Source organism: Eptatretus burgeri, chromosome 2, assembly GCF_056783735.1.
Source record: "Eptatretus burgeri isolate ZD-2024b chromosome 2, Ebu_testis_v1, whole genome shotgun sequence".
NCBI lineage: Eukaryota > Metazoa > Chordata > Myxini > Myxiniformes > Myxinidae > Eptatretus > Eptatretus burgeri.
The window spans coordinates 63,344,140-63,368,139 of record NC_140962.1 but is presented as its reverse complement, the minus strand read 5'-3'; the positions used below and the strand labels follow the sequence as shown (position 1 = coordinate 63,368,139).

General features: G+C 44.4%; 1 protein-coding gene and 1 long non-coding RNA gene across 6 annotated transcripts in view; one reads left to right on the top strand and one right to left on the bottom strand.

Moving 5' to 3' along the window:
- LOC147032174 (latent-transforming growth factor beta-binding protein 1-like) overlaps positions 1 to 11,587 on the bottom strand; it is a 293,202-nt gene extending 281,615 nt beyond the window's left edge. For 3 of the 4 annotated variants that reach the window (XM_085869539.1, XM_085869540.1, XM_085869541.1), the window contains exons 1-3: positions 10,981 to 11,587; positions 10,361 to 10,431; positions 2,070 to 2,301 (exon numbers count right to left, since the gene is read on the bottom strand). In XM_085869539.1, the coding sequence (XP_085725665.1) occupies positions 2,070 to 2,301; positions 10,361 to 10,431; positions 10,981 to 11,336 (659 nt within the window). In that variant the 5' untranslated portion in view covers positions 11,337 to 11,587. The remainder of the gene's footprint in view (positions 1 to 2,069; positions 2,302 to 10,360; positions 10,432 to 10,980) is intronic. The other variant, XM_085869538.1, reaches the window with a different exon arrangement.
- Positions 11,115 to 24,000, top strand: part of LOC147032173 (uncharacterized) — a 64,467-nt gene continuing 51,581 nt past the window's right edge. The window contains exons 1-2 of one of the 2 annotated variants that reach the window (XR_015055064.1): positions 11,115 to 11,251; positions 14,310 to 14,444. This is a non-coding gene — a long non-coding RNA (uncharacterized LOC147032173). Of the gene's footprint in view, positions 11,252 to 11,654; positions 11,838 to 14,309; positions 14,445 to 24,000 lie in introns of those variants that run through there. The other variant, XR_015055065.1, reaches the window with a different exon arrangement.

Below are 24,000 nucleotides of genomic sequence, written 5' to 3'. Positions count from 1 at the left end.
ATGGGATCGTTCAACAGTTGCCTTAACGGTATCAACGTCGGCATCCCCTGGTGACTGAATGACATGGCATCCCCTTTTAGTTAGTGCTGTGCTGATGAGAGCAATCATGTCTGCCTTGTTTTCGTCACGAGACAAAAAGTTCTCCTTTTTGCCTGAAAACTCTGTTTCTGCAGTGAAACTAACAATAGGGTGCAGGTTTTGTCCTCGTCTCTGATGTGGTTGTCTTTTATGGAGGGACCTTCACCATAGCCATCAAACATGACTGTCGCTAGTCCGTAATGTCTCACAGTGAAGTCTGCATAAGACTCAGCTATTGCATTATATGAGTCGCCTTTCTTCCACGGTAAACGATGGAGCAAAGAGCCACCATAGAGCACGTAACAATCTGTTTTAGGAATAGAGTTCATCACAGCCTCACTTGATAAGTCTGCAGCATGGTCTCGAATTGCCTGAGCAAGCTGAGGTTTGTCTGCTTTTCGAAGAATGTTCCTGAGCTCAAAGAGGGCTGGAGGGTAGGGGCTTCGTTCATACATCAAAACATCTTCAAGGGAAAGATATCCTGACCTTGACACCACAAGGAAACGCTGGAACAGAAGGGCAGGATCAATGGTACCGATCAGGAGCAATCTTCACAGCAGAGATATTCCCAAGGGTTTGGGCTCTGTCTTTCCACTTGAATTTGTAAGTAAATGCCGACTTTCCGATTATATCTTCAATGATCTTGTTCCCAACCGATTCAAAGGCATGTACATTCACATCTGGCCCAGCCACTATCCCGTTGACAATGTTTCTCAGAGTAGAATCAGATGTGAAGGATGAGCAGGCTGCAAGCTTTTTCCGAATTTTCTCGAGATCAGATGCATCTCTTTTGATGTGTGCCTCAGTTGAGTCTTTGTGTTGCGGACTTGTAGTATAGGTCAGGTCTGTGAAATCCTGCATCACATTGTTGTACTCGGATGTTACAGGTGCAGATAAGGTCCAAAGGTTTCGCATGTCCTCGGTCATCCCACTGCCGCGAGTTAGACCACCAGTGCTCTTTTAGAGACCTCATCAACGTTTGTTCAATGACAAGATCACTACTAAGCCCTGCCCAGCACTGAATGCTCCAACGAACAATGTGAAAACCATCAAGGAACTTTCGATAAATGTCTGGGTGCTTTTCCTCTAGGTTGCTCATTTGCCACAGGTAGTAATGAGCAGATCACAGGTAATTGAAGATCCCAGCTGCAGCAAAAAATCTTAACTAACGCTATGTGATATAAAAATGGTGATAATGTATTCATTTTTGACGCCATATTGGATTTTGATGTTACATAGAAGGCCAACATCATTTTTTATGATATCAATGTGTTCTTTGCCCCCAAAAACCTCGGAATAGACACCAAGATCATCAAATTTGAGTTGATAGTTACAGAGTTTTGATCATTAAAAGGTTTTGGCAGCCATCTTGGACGCCATCTTGAAAAAAACACTTTTCCGGGCGTCATACTTTGGTAAACTTTTAGTATGTTATAAAGTACAGTAAAACCTACCCGAATCAGTTGAGAAACCTTTTGTAGCAATTTTTGGGGGGTTGAGGGGGGTATTTTCCACATATTGACCTGACTATAAACAGCAATTAATACAACAAGAAATTTTTTTAACAACATAAGTCTAAGGAACTTTAATTAGCGAAGTTAGTATCAGTTTCAAATATCATGAAACTTTGGAATCTAGTCAATATGATTAATTACCATTTCACATCGTATATTAGAGGTGGACTTATGAAAATTAGATTTTAAATGTTTATAATAAAGAGAGGGGGGTACGAAGCTCACAATATATGAATCTATCTAGCGATCAATCTTGACACGAGTTTGAATGGGGGTAAATGGCAGATCCCAGCACTAAATTCCTGAAAGCAAGACAGGAAGAAAATAAAAATCTGTCATTATTGAGAAATAGATAGGATTTCAAATATGAAGAAAACTCGAAAACTGTACCATTAAATTTTTTTTAATTCTAACCTGTTTTGAGGATAACAACTCTGACCGAGTAAATAAACAACGATGCATTTTGCAAGCACAAACCGCATTGTATGCTCCCGACGTTGAAGGCCAGGAGATTGGCGTCTCTCTCCATTTCTACGAGATGAACTTTTCTGAACATGACCCTTGCTTCCATGGGCAAGTACACTGCCATGCTGGTGAGTCTGCGGATCAACTGCAGTATTGCAGGAAGGTCCAGTGTAGCCTTTGTGGCAGAGGCAGAGCTGAGGCCGCAAACACATCCCCCCATTCTCACAACGTGGATTGCAAATAGCTGCCAAGATATTGAAAACATGGAGTTAAAATAGTGTCATGATTCCTGTTAGTGGATATATTTTGCTACATTCAGCATGAGTCAAAGTTGAAAACACATTTTGGAATGCTGTATTTTTTTCCTCTATGACAACTCTTTTCAATGATTTGTGTTGTCCACAAAGGAACTTTACAAATACTTCCGTAAGGTCTTGACAACTTTCAACACACATACATATATATATATATATATATATATATATATATATATATATATATATATATATATATATATATATATATATATAGTATTTATACACACACACACATACACACATACACACATACACACATACACACATACACACATACACACATACACACATACACACGTACACACACACATACACACACACACACACACACACACACACACACACACACACACACACACACACACACACACACACACACAAACTTGTACAGTGCATGTAGAAAGTTGACACCCCCTTTCAAAATTTTCACCTTTTTTGCCTTATACCCTAGAATTGAATTGCATTAATTCAGACTTTTTCCACCTTTATTTACACATCGTAACCCACAACTTACAAGTGAAAAACAAATTCGACGAATTTCAGAAAATTCATTAAAATACAAAACAAGAATATTTGGGTTGGAAAAGTGTCCACCCCCCTCCACCCCCCCCCCCCGGGAGTTAATACTTGGTGGAAGCAACCTTTGACCACAATTACAGCTGTGAGTTTGTCGGGATCAGTCTCCACTAACTTTGCACACTTGCTTTGGCAATATTTGCCCATTCTTCTGTTAAAAACTGTTCAAGCTCAGCCAAGTTGTGTGGGGAGCATTGATGGACAGCAATGCACAGACCACTCCAGAGTGGTTTTCTGCATTCCTAAAATGGGACTCAAGGTAGGCTTTTTCAGGTAATGTCTTCCTTCTTACCACCCTAAAGGCCACACTTGTGGAGTGCTTGGGATATTGTTGTCACATGTGCACATTGAACAATCTTAGCCATCAAGGCATGTAGCTCTTTATAAGTTGCAGTTGGCCTGTTGGTGGCCTTTCTGATCAGTGTCCTCCTTGCTTGGCCATCCTTTTTGGAGGGACGGCCTGATCTAGGCAGTGTCTTGGTGGTACCATTTGCCTTCCACTTCTTAATGATTATCTTGACTGTGCTCCAAAGGACATTCAAGGCATTTGAAATAGTTTTATGCCAATCCCCTAATCTGTGCCTTTCCACAACTTTATCCTGGAGGTACTTTGAAAGCAAAATGGTGCTCATAGTTGAGTCTTTGCTGTGAAATGCACTACCCAGCAGAGGAAACTGACATGAACAGCTGATGTTATTCTGAAATAATCAGAATCACTACAATTTAACACATGTGGAGGCCAATTAACTTGTGTTCATTTCAAGGTGATTGGTTACACCTGAGGTATTTACAATTGCTATGATAAGGGGGGTGGACATCCAACCAAGATATTCTAGTTTTGTATTTTATAGTAATTTTCTGAAATTTGTGGAATTTGTTTTTCACTTGGAAGTTGTTGGTTATGATGTGTAAATAAAGGTGGAAAAAGTCTGATTTAATGGAATTTAATTCCAGGTTATAAGACAACAAAAGGTGAAAAAATTTAAAGGTGGTGTCCACTTTCTGTCAGCACTGCATATATATATATATATATATATATATATATATATATATATATATATATATATATATATATATATATATATATATCTGAATAAAGTTATATAAATGCATGAATATTTAAAAAATATATAAAAATATTGTGTGTGTGTGTGTGTGTGTGTGTGTGTGTGTGTGAGTGTGTGTGTGTGTGTGTGTGTGTGTGTGTGTGTGTGTGTGTGTGTGTGTGTGTGTGTGTGTGTGTGTGTGTGTGTGTGTGTGTGTGCGCGCGCGCGCGCGCGCACGTATATACTGTGAAATTCTATATTGGTGAAACTGGAAGAAATTTGAAACAAAGGCGAAAGGAACACGAAAGAGCAACTTGGTTTGGCAAGGTGATACAGCTAACTAGAATGTGCCATTGCCTGCCACTGGGAAAAAAAAAAATTTGAATGGGACCCTCATCTTGGACACCATGTCAAGAAATGCTTTAAGGTTGGTCTTGGAGCTCGGATATGCAGGCAGCGGAGTTTGAGCCTTGGAAGTGCAACAACAAAAAAATTTCACATACCTCCACTCACCTCCACCATGCTTCACCAAGTCACACCAAATAAGAAACAAAGCGGAAAAGGCTATTGGTGATGTTATTGGCGTTTTTGTGTGAGCTCAGCAAAAGCACTCTTTCATTTGCTCCACACACAAGCACATCACTGGAAATGGATGCATGGGAATAAAAGAGGACACATGCTGGTGCCAAAGGTCTTTTGACCTGCAGAAGTCCAATCGATATCGGATGGAAGGTCATCTGAAACGAGCTCTGTTCTCAACTGTTTTGTTGATAAGGGGAAAAAGCAGGTTAAGACAAGTGTCGGGCCAAAGAAGTTGATCCGACAAGTGGTGATGGAGTCATGGGCCTGTTCAAGCAGAACTGACAGAGTGGAATGAGTTGTCCTGCAATTCAGGCAATTTTGAAGTAGGACTTAGGAAGGAAACCATACAAACCACTCTACCGAATGAGGTTTGAGCTCTACCAAATGCCATTCTGGTTTTGTCGATGTAACTGACAAAGAGAATGCATTTGAGGGTTCTATTTTGGTTCCCATGGCTACTTATTTTCATTGCTTGTAATAGTTGCCCCCAAACATAAAAGATAGGTTCAGGACTAATTTATCTAATCTTAAGAAGGTGGTGACAATAGGTCTGATGTCATGAGAATTATATATGCTCCAAAAATGTTTAAAAGCATCCAGCCCCTCATTTATACAAATATTGATATAATGAAGAGATATCCATTGTGAAAATAAGATTTTCTCCATCCTGAAATCAGAAATCCTACAATTAATTTGCAATTATTGACTGGATTTGACAATACAAATTTCTTTATGGACCCTTGCATCAAAAAGCTACATGCAGTAAACCCTCAAATATCATGGGGGTTCTGTTCCAGGAAAATGCAGTCATAGTTAAAAGCACGATAGTTAAAACCAAGGACCGATGAGAAAAGGGGAGTTTGGTTCGTAAGGTTCAAAAAAAAATAGAGGACGGTGGGTGACAGCTGAAACGAAACACATCACAATTTAAATAAACATGTGAAATAAATATGAAGCATATTAACATTGAAATAAACACGTAAATACAACAAATACAGTAAACAATGTCCACACCAATTCACACAAATGCTGAACGGATGGACCAAATTGGCTTTTACTCTCTCGAACTGCATTCAACCGAAATGGAAGCAGCTCACACGCGCAGGAATGGCAGAAGCACACGAGGCTCTGAACTCTTTTCAAATGGGGTTTATTCCCGACCAAATAAATAAACAGGGGATGATTGAACCGACAGAGGGATACGACACTAGAATGAGGAAGGGAATGGAGATGGAATTAATAACTAATTACATACAATGATAATACATTCTAAGGCACGGCTCACCCGATTCAATCACAGATGGGGAGGGGAAAGAGATAACAAACCAGGTGAGGACTTAGCTCTGCAGTGGAGAGTAACAGGCAATGAGGCAGACGATGAAAAAGGCAAGCAGGCAACGAAGCACACAATTTTTTGATTTAAATAAAATACAAGGAACCAGGGCAAAGGCAGGAACAATGAAGCAGGGCCATAGCAAGAGTAGGAACATGAGCAGGACACACAGACCAGGCACGAACAGGAGGTGGCAGGAAAAAATCAGGTGATTCTCCACTGACCTCCCTTTCTGGCACAATCTCCAATCTCCTTTCGTGCTGAACCAAACTTTACCGAGAGACGACTCACTCTTCTCAGAGGTCCCAAAACTCAGTCCTTCTTTTGGGCAATGAAAATTCTGCCCTTCTCAGGGGTGCCAAAACTCTGCCGTTCAGGAGGTGATCAAAACTCCTCCCCCTCTCTCAAAACTCCTGGCACTTTGCTAAAGCAGAAGCCCTATCACGATCTGCCTCGCTCTCCCTCGCAACGGAGCTGCCATTCCTCTCAACCTCACCCGGTCCCTCTCCCGGTGGATTACAAGAGGAAAGACTTACGATTGTCTTATCGATAATCCCAAACTACTTATTACAATGCATCATCCTCCATATGGTGCACATTAAACAGACAATTATTAAGCTACGTTTCCCAAATTAATCACATTGAGATGGGCTAACTACTCATACACGAATCATGTTATTCTATATAGGTCTATCTGTTCTCAGGTAATGAAATATCTATCTACCCCCCCCCCCCCAACTCCCCCTCCCCCTTCCTTACAAATGTAACATAAAATAAACAAAAACACAAAACGTTTTTTTAACTTTCAAATTTACTCCAAAACAGTGAGGTGATTATTTTTTACATGACAAAAGGTGAAATGACAGAAGTTACAAGCAAAACAAACTTAAGAGGATGGTGACAATAGGTTGAAGACATGCTTTAGACACACTGCCCTTGAAGCTTGAGGCTCGGTTTGGAAGTCATCATCCAACTTCCATTGGTTTGTCCAGCTTGGCCCTCCCCTTTCAGGTTGATTTATAATTATTTTATTCACTCTCGAGAAAGGTCAGTGTTGCTGACCAAGGTGTTGAGACATTGTTTGTTCAACTAAATGTTGGAGAACCTAATATGGATTCATGTGATTTTACTCCCAACCACAAGTGTGTGTGTGTGTGTGTATATATATATATATATATATATATATATATATATATATATATATATATATATATATATATATATATATATATATATATATATATATATATATATATGTCTGTTTGGAATATTTGTTCTTTATGTTTCAAAACCCCTTTGCCAATCATCCCAAAATTTGCTACACCACATTATTTTCACATGTGAAAGGTGAATGTCGCAATGAAAATGTTCACGTCTAAATCAAATTGATGTAAAAACATGAAACAATGGTGCTCTGTGCAATCAAACATCACATCTCAGGTGCCCCCCCCCCCCCTTGGTGGGAAGAAGGGTGGAGCTGGGCTTGTGCCTTCACAGCGTTTCCACGTTTGAAGATCAATGTCCTGATGAAAATCTCACCGATTCCATTTAAATATTTATTTTTGCATGCGAAATGGAAATGAATTTACAAAGCGTCCCCAGTCTCCATGGAACTGCACTGAATGTAACTCCGGTAGTGGTTGCCCGATCCTGTATGACCCTAAACAATAAAATGAGAAAGCAATTTGGCTGATCATTGCCGTGTGGCACTCCAGTCATTTTTACATTCGCAAACTTCGTTTGACGAAGGTATTGTATTGACCCCTGTGTATTTATTTATTGGTAAATATGTGTGCGGACAACATTGCGCAAAAACTGCTGGACCGATTTGCATGAAATTTTCAGAGATGATGTGCAGTTACTCAAGGACGCCAGGCGAAGCTTTTGGGAGCGATCGGATCAAAGGTCACGGTCAAGGTCACAAAAAGGTCAAAATCGTTTTTTTGCGATTAAAGTGTCAATTTTGTTCCGATTTACATCAAATTAAGTCCAAAATGTTCAGTATTCAAATCCCGATCCACTGATATAGCGTATGGTATAGTGTTTGCAACCCTAGTTAGTCTGTGGAAGTCAAAGGTCAAGGGGGTCACCAAAATGGAGTTTTTGATTGGGAAGCGTTATGGACAAGATTACACAAAAACCACTTCGCAGATTGTCATGAAATTTTGTGGATGTGTTTGGCACCACGAGAGGACAAATCGATTAGATTTTGGGAGTGATCGGATCAAAGGTTAAGGTCAAGGTCACAAAAAGGTCAAAATCGTTTTTTCGCGATGAAATTGTCAATTTTGTTTTGATTTACAGCAAATTAACTCCAAAATGTTCAAAATTAAATTCCCCATCCTCTAATATGACACATGGTATAGTACTTTTGTCACCCAAGGCAGCGGTTGGGGGTCAAAGGTCAAGGGGGTCACACAAATTCACATATATATCGGAAAGCGTTGTGGACAACTTAACGCAAAAAAACAAAACACAGAGAGGCTTTGTTTTGGATTTGTTTGGCATCATGAAAGGACAAATCCATGAGATTTTGGGAGCGATCGGATCAAAGGTCAAGGTCACAAAAAGGTCAACATCGTTTTTTCATGATGAAAACGGTTAATATGTTTCCGATTTCCATCAAATCAACTCCAAATTGTTCAGTGTTCAATTCCCCATCTTCTGAAATGACACAAGATATAGTACTATTGTCACCCTAGGTAGCGGTTGTGGGTCAAAGGTCATGGGGGTCACGAAATGCATATTTGTATTGAGATGCGTTGTGGACAACTTAATACAAAGGTAACTAGTGGCTGCGGCGAAGGTATGCGCTCTACGAGTGCCTGTTCTAGTTTTGCTACTGTTGTAAACAACAATCATCTTGATGTTTTACTTGTCTGAAAAACCCGATCTTGATCGGGTGATCCAACTTGTGTTTGTATATATTGCAGATATGATTTATCATTCCTTAATGTCATTCTGCCAATAAAGATGTGAAAAGAAGAACAAAAAGGTTGTGAAACAATAACAAAGAATGAAACAACTAAAAATTAAACAGGACAGAATGATGACCAAGACAAAGTTTACAAAAACCAAAGACCCAGCAGCACAATTCTGGAGGGAGCCATTGGAACAGAAGCAGATAGAAGAAATAGTCTCATAACTTTCTCCAAATATTGCCGATATATTGCCAAGATCATATAATTCCTGGATTGATCTCTTTAAGAATCAAAAGTCAAATTTCATGCATCAAGATTATCTGAGATGAAATAACCATAGCTGGTTGAATTAAACCTCTGCTAGCTTTTCAAATAAAATCTCTCCAGTAAACCGAGGTCGCACAACCCATAATGCTTGTGCATGTGTGCACCGTTTGCGATTTGTGGTATAAAGGTAAGAGTCCCCAGGGGCCACTGTTGGAGACTTCGTTATGGGTGGTCAAGTGCAATGCATGGTGACCGTTGCTTTATCTTTTCAATAATGCTAAAAAAATACACATATAACTGATTGTTTTCCCCAAAAGTTAAAAATCTGCAATTTAAAACAGTGTTGCCTCGTTTATCCAGTTGAACAAACTGTTGAGTAAGAAGAAAAGTCAAGACCAGCATTATTGTTGGTGTACGATAACTACGACAGTTTTGGGGCATTTCAGTGAATTTAATGGTTGCTTGTCTTTTCATCGGTTTAAAATAAAAACCACATTTTACAGTTTAATCATCATGTACAATGGATGATGTATAATTTCCTGGCTTATAAGTGCAGAGGCGTAATTATGAATTGTGGTGATCGGCTGATCGCTCCGTTACAATGTTTAATGCCGTTGCAAATTTGGTTCAGCTGGAAAAAGAAGAGGAAAAAATAGTTTTGTCAATGCCAGTGATTTAATACTTACAACGGGCTATAATTCGGTTATTTGGGAGATTTTTTTTGTTTATTTGTTATTTAGGTATTGAGGTTCATGCAATAGCTCAACAGATCACCAGCCAAAATGTGGCAAAGGGAAAGCAGTGGGAGGACAACAAACAGATGAACCAGAGCACAAAGGAAAGGAAATTACAGAAGGATGGAAACAGCTTTACCTCCCTGTGTTAAAGCATCATGGTTACAAAAAAAAATAAAAGGCAGCAAGTCACCTCATCAATAATTTATTTTTTTAATCCAGGAAATAAAACAATCCAAATCTCACAACGAAGACAATTGCTTGTATGTGCAGCTTTAGTCAAACCACAACTTTGTTTCGTAAGATGTCAGCTTGGTGGAGGAAAGCCGAATTAAACGACTCGATAATGTTTTTTGGAATAGTTTTACATGTGTTGAAATAAGCGGTAAATTGCAACATTTCAGCAAGTGAACATTAAGTCCCGTTTCTGGATTTTATTTGAGAAGTTTAAATCGGAGAGATTTCATGTTTGGAAATTGGATATGGGGGAAGTGGGTAATTGGAAGGAGAGGTGGAGTTAAACTCACCTTTGTCACATCTGCGGGATCCAGGACTCATAGTCCAACCATCACAACAGCGCCTGCCGCACACATGGTGCCTGGAACACGCACATGAGCATAGATTTATATAGTGTGAAATGCAAACCGTGACCAGCAGCTTTCCACTTATTTAATAGAATCAGGCCATCACATTGCAAAGCACACCATCAATAATCACCTCGTGGTAGATAGTTGAGCATATTATCAGGTTATACTTATGATGCAGTGTTTGGTTATCGGACAAAATGTTTCCATTTGTAATTGGTGTCGAGAACAACCTTATGCATGCAGAGAGATACTACATCATGGGTTGTTCTAATGATTGTACTTTTAAAGGAACCATGCCACAAGTAAAGCCGTGCTCGCTGGCATCTGGAATCATATTGGAGATGTGACTTGTACGTGGAAACATAGCAAGAAATGAAGGATATTTCTCGACGCAATAAATGACAACGCACAGGTGCTGGACAGTGCGTGATGTGCAATCATAGGGAGGCATTATTCGCAGTAATAACGCGAAATTTTAATTTACATTTGAACGATAAAATAATTGACACCATTTCTGCTAACTTCTGCAGAGTTATACATTCTTCGAGTTTTATCCTCACCCAGGTAGAGGCTGAGTGAATCTCGCAGAGCGCGTCGCAGTGTGGGTTCGTGGTCGACCCCTTGTACTGCTGGCAAGAGGCAGCCGTGACCCACGCCAGCGAACGCCGCCCCGGTTGCCGGCTATGCGAGGTGCGTCGCGCACTGACGTTCCAGCTTTCGTATTCACCAGGTGCGCTGTTGAGGTGGCAACGTTGGGCAATAACCGCCGCCGACCTCCAAAGTGGACTCCACCAACAAGCGCCGATCTCCTGAGAGCGTGGCTTCGTCGGTGTAAGTGTGGGTGTGGATGTAGGGCTTCGGCGCAAAGAAACAAACTCAGAAGGAAAAAAACAAAGGAGAGAATGCCGAGCGCCATGCTCGATGATCCACAGCAACTGATCAGCGCATACGACGTAGCGCGGGCACAAAGATCAGGTGGAGACCAGGGAATGAGAAGAACTTTGCAAAGTTTAGGCCTACAGGGAATCAAAGTTACCGTAGCATTGGCGCATCGAGCAGCCGCTTATCCCCAGGTCGAACCATTTAAAGCTGGCAGCACTGGGGGGCGCACAGTGGGCAAACGGCACTCGGAAGCCCCAGGAAAATAGAGGGCTCCCACCCCACGTTGGGGGTTCGGCGATGAATGACGCGTCTGTGAGCACGGAGTGCCAAGATGGGGTAGCGGGCGGAGCGCAGCGCTCTCGGTGCTGTTGAACATCTTCTTCGTGATATATGGGGCTTGTTTTTACATGTGAAGGAGTGCGAGCAAACCTAAGCCATGAGAGTTAAGGGGACCTTCTTGTAGTCATCCTCTATGCTATAATGCTGATGTTCGATGTCACAATGGTCGACAAAACTTTAGTCATCATGAAGAATGGTGAGAATTTACTTTGCGCAAATTAGGTACGACTGAATAACTGCTGATGTTTCAAAAACAAACCTATCGCTCGTTTATTGCATTGCATCTACTTAGGCACAAAAGGAAACTCTGGTCGCTCAATTCAGAGTAACATAAAACTTACCTACTCATGTATTTGACTCGGACCTTTCAGTTATTTTCATCACACACTCAACGGATGATGATGCAGATCTCTGCTTTTGTCAAGGCACAAGTTGGTTTAATTTAACCCTTCATTTTATTCGATAATTTCTCAGATGTTTTAAATCACTCTAACTGTTCTCATTTTTTTATCCAACGTGCACAGCTATTTTACTCAAAATTACCAATATATACAATGTTTATTGGAGGGCAACATGTATTATATTATATTATATTATATGATATTATATTATGTTATATTATATTGGAGACCTGTACTTTTGACATAGCTTCAGGTATCAAAGGGAGAAACGTTTCAAGGTTAGAACCAATTCGAGACTGATCACCACTCTGACACAGGATACTCAACTTAAAATGCAAAGTTTTTGTAAGTTGTTCAGCGTGCCGGAAACATATTGCTTACTGTTCGCAAAGGACACCATTGGATCCGTAATGTCCACCAAGTAATACTAGCAGACGGGACAGCCAGCTTAACGTCCATCAGAGGGAAGGCACGCACATTGATGTTTCGCCGTGCCTGCAAAACACCAGTATGACAGTTTATACCTGGATGGAAATTCAAACCCAGGTTAGACAGATCAAAGTTGAGTGTGCATACCTCTCGACTCAAGACTCGAGACTATACTGCCATCCAAATATTTATCCATTTAAAAAACGTTCGATTTCGATGTCATCTAAACTCCAATCACGTTTTTAAAATTTAAATAAAAGATTGTTGACGCATGACAACAATACAATTGCCGTTAATTCCAGGACTCAATTTTTCTTTTTTTCATCCAGAAAGAACAGAACATGAGACAAGACGAAACACGTAAAACAGCTGGTAATATTTTAAAGGTCACATCAACTTCATTCAGTGCAGTTTTACACAGCGCTGCCAAGAAGGTTGAAATGCCCAGGCGGATCGGAGATGCTGGTGAAATTATGACCTGTTTCAGTTAATCAGAAGGAGAATAACTTCCATGAGATCGAGACATTATTTCATGTAACAATAATCCCCATGCATTGCTTTCTGATTCAACTTGACTTGCCAAAGGAAACTATTTATAAAGAGAATGTTATTTCAATTGCCAATAACACATGGACAATATCTTGAATAACTTTTGAGAGCTTTATCAAGAGGTGTGTGTGTGTGTGTGTGTGTGTGTGTGTGTGTGTGTGTGTGTGTGTGTGTGTGTGTGTGTGTGTGTGTGTGTGTGTGTGTGTGTGTGTGTGTGTGTGTGTGTGTGTGTGTGTGTGTGTGTGTGATGATAGCCCATTATCAGGCAGTGGTAAAAGAGGAATGACAGTGATTTACAAATGCTTGTAAAACTACCATAAAGAAGCTGGGTTATATTTTGCTGTTAAAAAATTCTGGATCATTGCTTATTGCAAAGCTGTAATTGATGGCATTCTCAACATAAACTGGACCGACACTCAGTGGATCACATGACTCTGCCAGGCTGAACACTTTACAATTTGTATACCACTTACAGGCAGGATCTGTATCCAGACCTAAACCTAAATCTAAATCAGCTTGTTTCTGTCACCTACTCAAACCATCCAACAACATTTGTCATGATATGTATATATATATGTATATATATATATATATATATATATATATATATATATATATATATATATATATATATATATATATATATATATACACATATACGTACGTATGAATGAGCGGGGTGTGCTTGCACTTTGTGTAAACATAAGAACCCTGCTTCCCCATTGTCTCAGGTCGCCCACCTGCATTTGATTTTTAATTTATTTATTTTCTTTCTTTTTTTCATTTATTTATATTTTCATTCACAGATGCTTTCCGATATTTCTGTATTTTTTCCTGGTGTATCAGCTTCGATGTCCATCGGCACACAAAATTACCATGGTTCCTCATTGCCTCAGTTCGCTCACCTGTATGTTTTCATTAATTTTCATCTATTTATACTTTCATTTATGGATGTTCTCTGATGATTCTGTGTTTTTCCCTGTGCACTGGCTTCAATGCCCATCAGCACGCAAAATTTCAGCTTTCTTCGTCACCTGGAAGGTATCGATCCATATTATCAGTCAGTGGTTCAGTGGTTACAAAGAGCTTTTTCTATATATAGTGTTACGGATTTTAGAATCCGATCCAATGAATGCATACCAACATCCAGGTCCTCAGATAGTTATTTCCCGAAATGTATGTCCAGGATAGACCCATCCCCATGTCTGGTGGGATTCTAAATGTGATGCGATGAGAAGGGTAAAGAATAGATCACCTCTCTTATGGGAAGCTTTCTCTCTTTATGACAGACACATTCATGCACGTGAGATACCCGTTTCTTTCACGGATGCTGAGACCCACCTTTTTCCATCAACGTCCGAAACCCGGTTCTGCAGCTCGATGGATGCTGGCGGGCTACTGTTCCTGTCAGGCTGTACAGTGAGGTAATAATTGTTGACAGATTTATGAGCGCTTCACGTTTGTGCTCGATAATTCTGACAAATGGCTGTTTTTTTTTTTTTTGCTCACCCAGCACCACAGACATGGCCTCGTAAGCGAGGAATAACCACAGGAAATGTGGGTTGTCACGGTAACAGTGCGCAAGTGGGGCGGGGTGGATTTGGGGGGGGGGGAGTCTGTGTCGCAGAGACAGGCCACCTATAAAAAGGAGAGGTCCTTTCTTGGTGTGAGTGGTGTGTGGCGCTCATGCACGGGTCAGTCGACAATGGGTGAGGCACGGGTCAGTCGACAACGAGTCAGTTTGTCAGTCAGTTGGCGTCAGTTCATCAGTGCCAGTCAGACGGACGCTTCATAATTTCCAGTCCAACGGATGCTTCATAATTTCCAGTCAGACAGTTGCGTGCGCCGTGGCAGTCAGACGGTTGCTTCATCGTTCCAGTCAGACGGTCACCCTTGGCATACATGATTCTTGGGGGTGACGTCGACTGGCGTTCAAGCCTGTTTGCGAGTGGGTGCATGGCAAGGCTGGGTACTGGCAACGGACAAGGCACGCTCACACATTTCAGGAGGTTTTTGTTTGACGGTAGACTTCTCTTTGGTGAGCGAGATGATTCTTCTTCCCCCTCTGAATGATCTGCTGGGTACCCTTGTCTGTATCTAGTTGTTAAGCAAGTCAATCTCCAATATGCATCTGCTCTTTGTCTGTTTCTATCATTTTGATTGACTTTGCCTGGTTAATTGTTTTTTTGCTTGCGATCATTTTGATTAATTTGGAATTTATTAATTTTAACTCACGGAAATAAAAATTATTTTTATTTATTTATTTTCTGATTAATAAATTATTTGTTGACATTTCAACCTGTCCGTGTTTGTCCTTTCCTTCCATTGATCCAGCATTGTCCGAACCGAGATAGACTGGGAGGAAATTACCACACGACTTGACCAATAATAGTCGGCACGCACCAGCGGTTAAACCGTCGGCCACCCTAGTTAAGATAAGATTGGTGCTTTGTCGCAGGCACGCTCCCCGTTCCAGTAACCACGTGACCTCAAGTTAAACGGCATAATTAGACGGTGGTCATGGGAACTCGTGGTTAAACTAGATGGTGTTCGTGGTTCTAAAGCAACCCACCATACCACAAATTTAATTGTGAGCGGTGGCCCCGGGTCCGGTTCTTCCAAGGACAAACGGGGATTAAACTCCCTGAGTAACAAACTGGTGTCTTGGTACCAGTGGCCATAACAATATATATATATATATATATATATATATATATATATATATATATATATATATATATATATATATATATATATATATATATATATATATATATATATATATATATATATATTGTTGTGGTTGACGAAATTCGCAAACCACCATTCAGGTCCCTTAGGTGAGATATCTCTGTAAGTATATGTGCAGTTAGGCCCAAACCCGTTGTTTAGAGGGAATAAATGTTATTCATGCGGGCTGCGACCCTTTTAGATAGCCGTTTTTCTTTTACTATCTTTATTTTGGACCAGCCGCCATTACTACCATTACGACCATTACTACCACCACCAACCACGTCTCAACAGCCATCACACAACAACCACCAGCCGCAACGCCGCTTCACAACAACAACAACGCCAACAGCCACGACCTTTACCGTCACAACTCGCTCTCGCAACCATCGCATCACCGTCATTCCCGCGCCGCTTGTGGGCACCGATACTGGACTCGTGCAGGGCGTGCACCGAGCAGGGGTGCGAAAACACCAGCCTTTCCGAAGCAATCGGATCAAAAAGCATTCACGCCCACTTTTCCTCTGTCCAATGGGGAGCCAGCCAGAGGTAAAGGGTCGAAGGTGAAGGAGCGAGGCCACGGGGGCTATAAAGGGCCGCGTTCGCTCGCCAGAGTTCGGAGTTGAGTTGGGAAGAGCCAGTCAAGGGAGGAGTCTGAGAAGGCAGTTGGACGGAGCTGTGGAGAGTTGGAGAGGTGGCGGCGGCGAAGGCAGTCGAGGGGGTGCTCGTGTTAGAGTCGGGGAGCTGCGGAGAGGAGAGGCCGGTAACGCGACCGAGGTCGTGGTGGAGACGCTCGTCGCGGGACCCGAGCCAGGGAGATATCCTCCTTCCCCCGAGCATCAACAACCCCCTCCTGTTTCCCTCCGCGCTGAGATAGTGCGAGAAGGGGGCCCCGTTCCCACCCCATACCAGGCAGTCCCAGCGAGGCCCGCGGAGTCGGGGCGCCACCGCCATTTTGCGGCTCATCACCAGACGGGTAGGCTCGACGCGGTCTCGGCCCCAGGCCCGTCTGCCCCCCTCATCGTGAGGGTGGTCCTTTTCTTTTGCTTTGAGTATATGTGTTGTCGGCGCCGTCTGTGAAGTAAAACTGTATAAGTGTTGCCGTGTGCTCGGTAGTCGGTGGTAGATCTGTATTGTGTTTTGCTTTTACATTTGCTTTTTGTGCATTATTGTGTGTTTCTTCTTCTTTTACATTTGCTTTTGGTGTATAATTGTATATGTGTGCTATCCGTGTGCCATCGCGAAATAAATGTGCTTTATGTTGAACTGTTTTTCCCGTTTCGCTTCGTCTTTTCTTTAATTGAATCTCCATCTTACTTCACGTAAAGGGTTGGTCGTGGGCTAAAACGCCCGATAATTAATCGAACCGTCCAGGTTGACGATAACACCGCTCGGTTATCCCGATAGTACGGAACGGGTCGCTTAAAGTGGCCCATGTCCGAAGTCGACCTGCGGCGAGGTGCGATCGCCCGGTCTACCCTCCGTGTGGGTACTTAGGTAGGTCGAATTTGGCGAGCAACCCTATCCCACGCGGGGGGCCGATTGGCACGATCGTGGTGAGGCCGAAAGGCCCACCCGTGACTAGTTCCCGGCGTTAGTCCGAGAGGGTCACGACGGGATTGTCCGTCCAGTGGGCGACGTGCCGCAATTCGAGTTACGTGGCCGTTCGCACGCCGGCGGGCGCGAATCCGCAACACTGGTGTCAGGTCGTGCGATATAAACTCATCGCCCTCCTCGCGACACTGGTATCGGAGAACGGGAAAACGGGCTCTCCTGTCTCCAGCTTAATTCACGGGAATCGGTCCAGGGGTGAGAGGAGCGACCCCCGATTCCCTCCAAATTACGAGCGAGCTAAATTAACCCTTTACGAGAAGCAAGATGGCGTCTCAAGGCGAGCGGGTGCCGGGTGGATTAGGTATGTGTAATAGTAATGTAGAATCCATGGCTCAGGACGAGATCACCGTGCAAGAGAAACCCGTACCAGAAGGTTGGGAAAGGCATCGATGCCGTTCATCTGGTCGGTTTTTTTATTATAACTCCACCACTAAATGTAGTCAGTGGGAGTGGCCAGGGCAGGTGACAATGCGGCAGATTATGGAACTCGCGCAGAGCATAAATGACAAACTTGATTACAGGAATGCCGAAATGAAAGAAAGGAACAACGAAATGAAGAGAAATACGCAACAAATGGAAAATAACAAAATGGATGGAAACGCACTCGAAGCGAAAAACCAAATGAAAGAAATGCGGGGTGAGATGCAGAGCATGGGCATAGGCCTGCAGGCAGGCATTATGGCAATGGCGAGGAGCGAAACACGGACCACGGGCAAGAAAATGGCGCTGCCACGTGCTGGGATGAACGAGCTGGGGGGAGTGCAACGGCTGTCAGGCCCGCGGTCGGGGCGGGCGAGAAAATAATTCGGGAGACGTGTAAGAAGAGACACGAAGTAAAGAAGGTATTAGAAAAATTAAAAGAAAGCCAGGAGGAGACAGAGGAGGGATTGAAGGTCGAAACAGTGGAGTGTGAGAAAAGACTTCAAGACATGACGAAGAGAGTTGATAAGCTGGGACTGGAGGGAAAAATGGAGACAGAGGAACTGGGAAGACGGGTAGAAAACCACAAGCGCAAGCCGGAAGAACAGTTAGAAGCCAAAGCAAGGTCGGAGGGTGCGGAGATGAGAAAAGAATTTGAAAAGAAAGCTTCTGAGTTACAGAAACACCAAAACAAAGAGAAGGAATTACAAAACAAGTTGAGGATGGTGAGAGAAGAAAGAACGACAGCAGAGAATGAAACGTTAAGGAACCACACTGAGCAGATTGAACAATTAGAAGCCAAAGCAAAGTCTGAGTGTGCGGAGATGAGAAAGGAATTGGAAAAGAAAGTTTCTGAGTTACAGAAACACCAAAACAAAGAGAGGGAACTACAAAACGAACTGAGAGTGTTAAAAGAGGAAAGGAAGAGAACGGAAAATGAAACTTTAAGAAACCACACTGTACAGATCGAACAGCTGGAAGCGAAGGCCAGACTAAAGAATGAGGAACAAGAAAGAGTAATGAAGGAAGAACGAATGAGACAGGAGAAAGAAATCAGTCAGTTGAAAGAAATGACGAGATTGCAGAAGGAGGAACAAGAAAGACAGTGGAATAGAAAACTGAAAGAGTATGAATTTGAAACTGAACGACAAAAGGAAAAAAATAGGTTTGAATACGAGGAGAAAGTAAAGGAGCAAGGAATGAAGCAGGAAGGAGAAATCAGGAGATTGAAGGACACAACGAGATTGGAGAGGGAAGAACGAGAGGAACAATGGAATAGAAAACAAAAAGAACATGAATCTGAGGTTGACCAATTGAAAGAAAAGCTGAGGCTGGAGTACGAGGAGATAGACAAAGAACAGCGAATGAAACACAAAAAGGAGATTAACCAAATGAAGAAAACCATGAAAATGGATAAGGAAAGACAGGAGAGGAAACTAGGAAGAGTAATGAGACAGCAGCGAATGAAACACAAAATGGAGATGAACCAAATCAAGAAAACCATGAAACTGGAGAAGGAAGGACAGGAGAGGGAACGAGGAAGAGTAATGAGACAGCAGCAAATGAAACACAAAAAGGAGATTAACCAAATTAAGCAAACAACGAAACTGGAGAAGGAAGGACAGGAGAGGAAACAAGGAAGAGTAATGAGACAACAGCAAATGAAACACAAAAAGGAGATTAACCAAATGAAGAAAACCATGAAACTGGATAAGGAAAGACAGGAGAGGAAACTAGGAAGAGTAAGGAGACAGCAGCGAATGAAACACAAAATGGAGATGAACCAAATCAAGAAAACCATAAAACTGGAGAAGGAAGGACAGGAGAGGGAACGAGGAAGAGTAATGAGACAGCAGCAAATGAAACACAAAAAGGAGATTAACCAAATTAAGCAAACAACGAAACTGGAGAAGGAAGGACAGGAGAGGAAACAAGGAAGAGTAATGAGACAGCAGCAAATGAAACACAAAAAGGAGATTAACCAAATGAAGCAAACCATGAAACTGGAGAAGGAAGGACAGGAGAGGAAACGAGGAAGAGTAGTGAGAGAACAGCGAATGAAACACAGGAAGGAAATGAGCCAATTGAAAGAAACGATGAGATTGGAAAACAAAGAGCAGGAGGAACAGTGGGAGAGAAAACAACAACTCTATGAGTGTGAAATTGAACAACTAAAACGGAGAGCGAGATTGGAGTCAACGGAGATTGAGGAGCTACGGAGGGAGAACGAACAGCTAATGGGGCTCAGAGAGAAAGAACGACTCAGATGGGAAAGAAAAAGGAACCAAGAGAGAAAATGTATAGAGACACGGGAGACAGAAAAAATAGAGGAGAGACTGCATGATAATGACGGGTTTAGAGACGCACACACACACGGAGGTAGTGGAGGACGATGAGGGTGAGCTCGCGGAGCGTTTAGGGACCCAGTGCGAGCAGCGGGATGGCCTCCTCCAGGAACGAGGGGAGGGAGTATGCCCCCTTGAGGCGAGTCACGACCAGGTGGGTTCGGTCGTGCTTTGCGAGGTCGAGGGGAGGAGTGCTGTGGACAGGTGCATGGAGAGCTTGGGGGGTATAGAGGCCCCGGAGATTCTTGTGGGGACACGAATCCCCAGTGTGGTTGTCCCGGTGTGTGTGGTGCAAGGTGTGAGTGCGTCCCCGTGTGTGGAAGCGACCCCGTGTGTGAGTGGTGTGGTGGCGATTGTGCCGGATTACGTGCTTCCCAGCACGCCATGTGTAAAAGGGGCACCGCAAGTGGAAGAGGCCGTGTGTGTGAGTGAAACGGCCAGTATGAGTGAGGCACCGCGGGCGAGTGCCCCCGCGTGTGTAAGTGGTATGGTTTGTGAGAGGGAAATGGCACGAGTGAGTGAAAGGCCGCGAGTGAGTGGAGCCACGTGTGCAAGGGTAATGGCATGCGTGAGTGAGCGGCCGAGTGTGAGAGAGACAGCGTGTGCAAGGTCGTTGTGTGTAAGGGAGATGTCGGTCGGCATGTGTGAACATGCAGCCGCGTCTCCCGGTGTGAGTTTAATGGTGAGGTGTGTTAGCGTCGGAACACGCAGGTGTGCGTGTGTTGAATGGCGACGACGACGGCGACAGAGGAAAGAAAGCCGAGTAGCGGCTGTAGTTGTTTCGGGGACCGTGCCGGGTTCACCCAGCAGTGAGCACGAGGTCCGTGCTGTGCAACGCACGAGGCCCCCACGTGCTCGCTTGCGAGAGTGAAGTCCCGGTCCGGAAACGCCAGCGGTGGATTTGCCGATCCCGCGGACGGACAAAGTTTAGGCAGGATTACGGATTTGGACCGGACGGGTTCTCCACGCGATCGTGTGTGTTAAGCTCCAACGGGCAAAGCACATGTGTTCGCGTGGGGAACCCCTCGAGACGTGGGGCTTGTGTTTTTTTATGCGCACGGTGACGTCATGGCTGCACGTGGGGTTGGAATCCGGCAGGAGGGGTATCCCTGCCGGATGGTACCGTCCAAGGAGGGACGAGGTACACGTGCAGCTGCATGACGTCACGGGCAGGTGCAAAGTGCGCGAGCTGTGAGTTGCCGCGCTGGTGATGCGCATGAAAAAAAAAAAAAAAGCAAGCCTCACTTTCGGGTGCACAGGATTCATGGGCAAGGGGTGGAAGACCCCCTTGCCCAGGGCACAGGATGGAAACTAGTTAGGGGGAAGGGTTAGCTTAGCTAGACCGGCTCCATGGGGCAGGGATAAGTCCTCATGGGGCCCGTGGAATGGATTAGTTAGAGGGATTGTTAGTCAGATTTAGGTTGGGAAAATGGAGTATGGGATTATTTTGGAGACAGAGACAGACTCTGGATGTGTAGAGTTGACGTAGTTTAGCTACGTAGTGTTAAAAGGAACGTGCTATAGTTTAAGGGACGACGTGGGAGCACGAGTTAGTTAGGGGTTGTAGTTAGAAGGATGGCAGAGTTCAGCGGTGAGTGTGTTGAAGAGTTGGTGAGTGAAGTGGAAGCATGTGCTTGGTGAGTGAGTGAGGCCAGCAGGTCTGTGTGTATGGAGCGAATGGGGACTGCATGGTGCGATGAGTGATTGGGGGGAGGAGTGACTCCTGCCCAAGGGACCCCGGGGTCAGTGTAGAGTGAGTTAGGGGGTTAGTCAAATTTACAAAATGGAGGTCGTTTTGTTGTTGGTGGGGAAGTAGGCTCGAAACCCGTTTGGAGGGGTGCAGGAGCCCTGTTGACGGGCTGGGAGCGTGGCTGCGAAAGGTGAGTATCGCTGAGTGGGTACCCCAGGCACCAGGCTAGTCGGCCGTGGTAGGCAAAGGGCCCATATGGGGCCGGGATAGCGTAGTGGGCACGGGTGCGCCTGCTTGGTGCGGGGGCCCGGGGCGCCATTAGCCCCGTGGGCAGTGTTGTGGGCACGGGTGACCCTCGGAAAGGGGCCCGGGAAGCCAGCCTGCCACGTGTGCGTTTCAGGGGAGGTGCCATGGGGGGCACTCCCCGGTGTTTAGGGAGCTGGTAGGCTCGGAGGCAGTGTAGTGCCCGGGGGTGCCATCGTCGGAGAATCGGCAGAGGGTCGTGCCTGCCAAAGGGAGCCACGTGTCCCAGCCATGAGACCGTGTGAGGGCATGGAGAGAAAATTTGGGGGCGAGGCCCGAAATTGTGAGGACACCAACACAGGCGATGGGAATCTGGGTTGTTAGAACCAATAGTTTAAGCGAGAGGCGCTTGTTGAAAGCCCCGGGGTAGTTTAACAGTTAAATGGTTAGGGTAGATAGGAAGTGTACCCCTCCGCACCATCCATCCCCTCGCTCTCGTTGTGGGCCGCTGGACCCACTTTGTGTTATAGATCGCTGAACTCTGGGGAGGCCATTCTGAGGCTTCGTTGGGCCTCGACACAGGACGTTAGCTCTCCCTTATTCCCCTCCGGGAAGGGAACGTAGGGGTTGGGAGTAGGCTAGGTGACAGGATAGGTTAGCCGAACAAGGACAGTACAGGGGGTTAGGGGACGATTTATAGTGGGGAAGTAAACATAAAAACAACAAAAAAATAAGTTGGGGCTAAATTGGGGTTTGACAAATTAAGGGAGTGGGTATCCACAGTGACAGGCAAAGGCGATAGGTTGGGAGGGAGACCGTAGGGTAGGTCCGAGCCCGCCTTCCGAGTGGCCAGCACCACCGCACTCCCTCCACCAACCTCCACTGAACGGCAAAGGCTGGCCAGCTTCATCTGCTGGCTGCGTTGCTGCAAGGCAAAGGCCGGCCCACTTCATCGGCAGCTGTTGTTTTGCTGCAAGGCCTGTGCCGGCTGGATCGTCTGCAGCTGCTGTGCTGCAAGGCCTGTGCCGGTCGGATTGTCTGCAGCTGCTGTGCTTCAAGGCCTGTGCCGGCCAGTTCGTCTGCCGGCTGTGTTTGCCTGCAGCGGCCTTCTTCTGCGGGGTGTGTTTGCCTGATCACCTTTGCCATGCCATGCCCACTGCCCCTGTTCACCAGCCCCGTTCAATTTTTGCTTTGCCCCCCCCCCCTGTTCATTGCCATGTGCGCCAGGATCAAGGCAACAGTTTGCAAGCTGTGAGAACTGCCCTGTTGGCAGCTACAACACGGGCCTGCAGTGGCGGCCCGTGCACCGTGTTTGCGTCCATCCATTCATCCATCCATTCGTTGTGTTCATTGCGTGTGCCACTTGAGCTGGCAGGGAGACTGCGTTTGTGCAGCCCATGCACCGTTGTGGTTCACTGCGTTCAGTTCAAAAGGGAAGGCCTTGGACTGCGTGTGAGCAGCCGGCCACGTTCCCTGTCACCTGCATTGTTTGAGTCAGAGACTGCATGCGAGCAGCCTGGCTCCCTGCTAACTGCTTTCTTTTTGCAGAATTCAGTGATCCTAGGCCATGGTTTAGTGTAAAATTTGTAAGTTAAGGTAAGATGTACTGTAAATATGAGTGCGCCCCGGCATGTCTCTCTTAGCGCCGGCAATTTTATTTAAGTCGTCCGTGTGAGTGAGTTTGTTTAGGTAGTTACTCAGCCCTCAGGTTATTTATTTTGGGGACACAAATACCATGAATGACGCACTCAGGGATCCGTAGGTAAAATGTACTAGGGGAAAACTACACATGATGGCACACTAAAATTTGACGACTCGGGACGAGTCTGTAAAAAGGGGAGGGGGTCGTGTTGTGGTTGACAAAATTCGCAAACCACCATTCAGGTCCCTTAGGTGAGATATCTCTGTAAGTATATGTGTAGTTAGGCCCAAACCCGT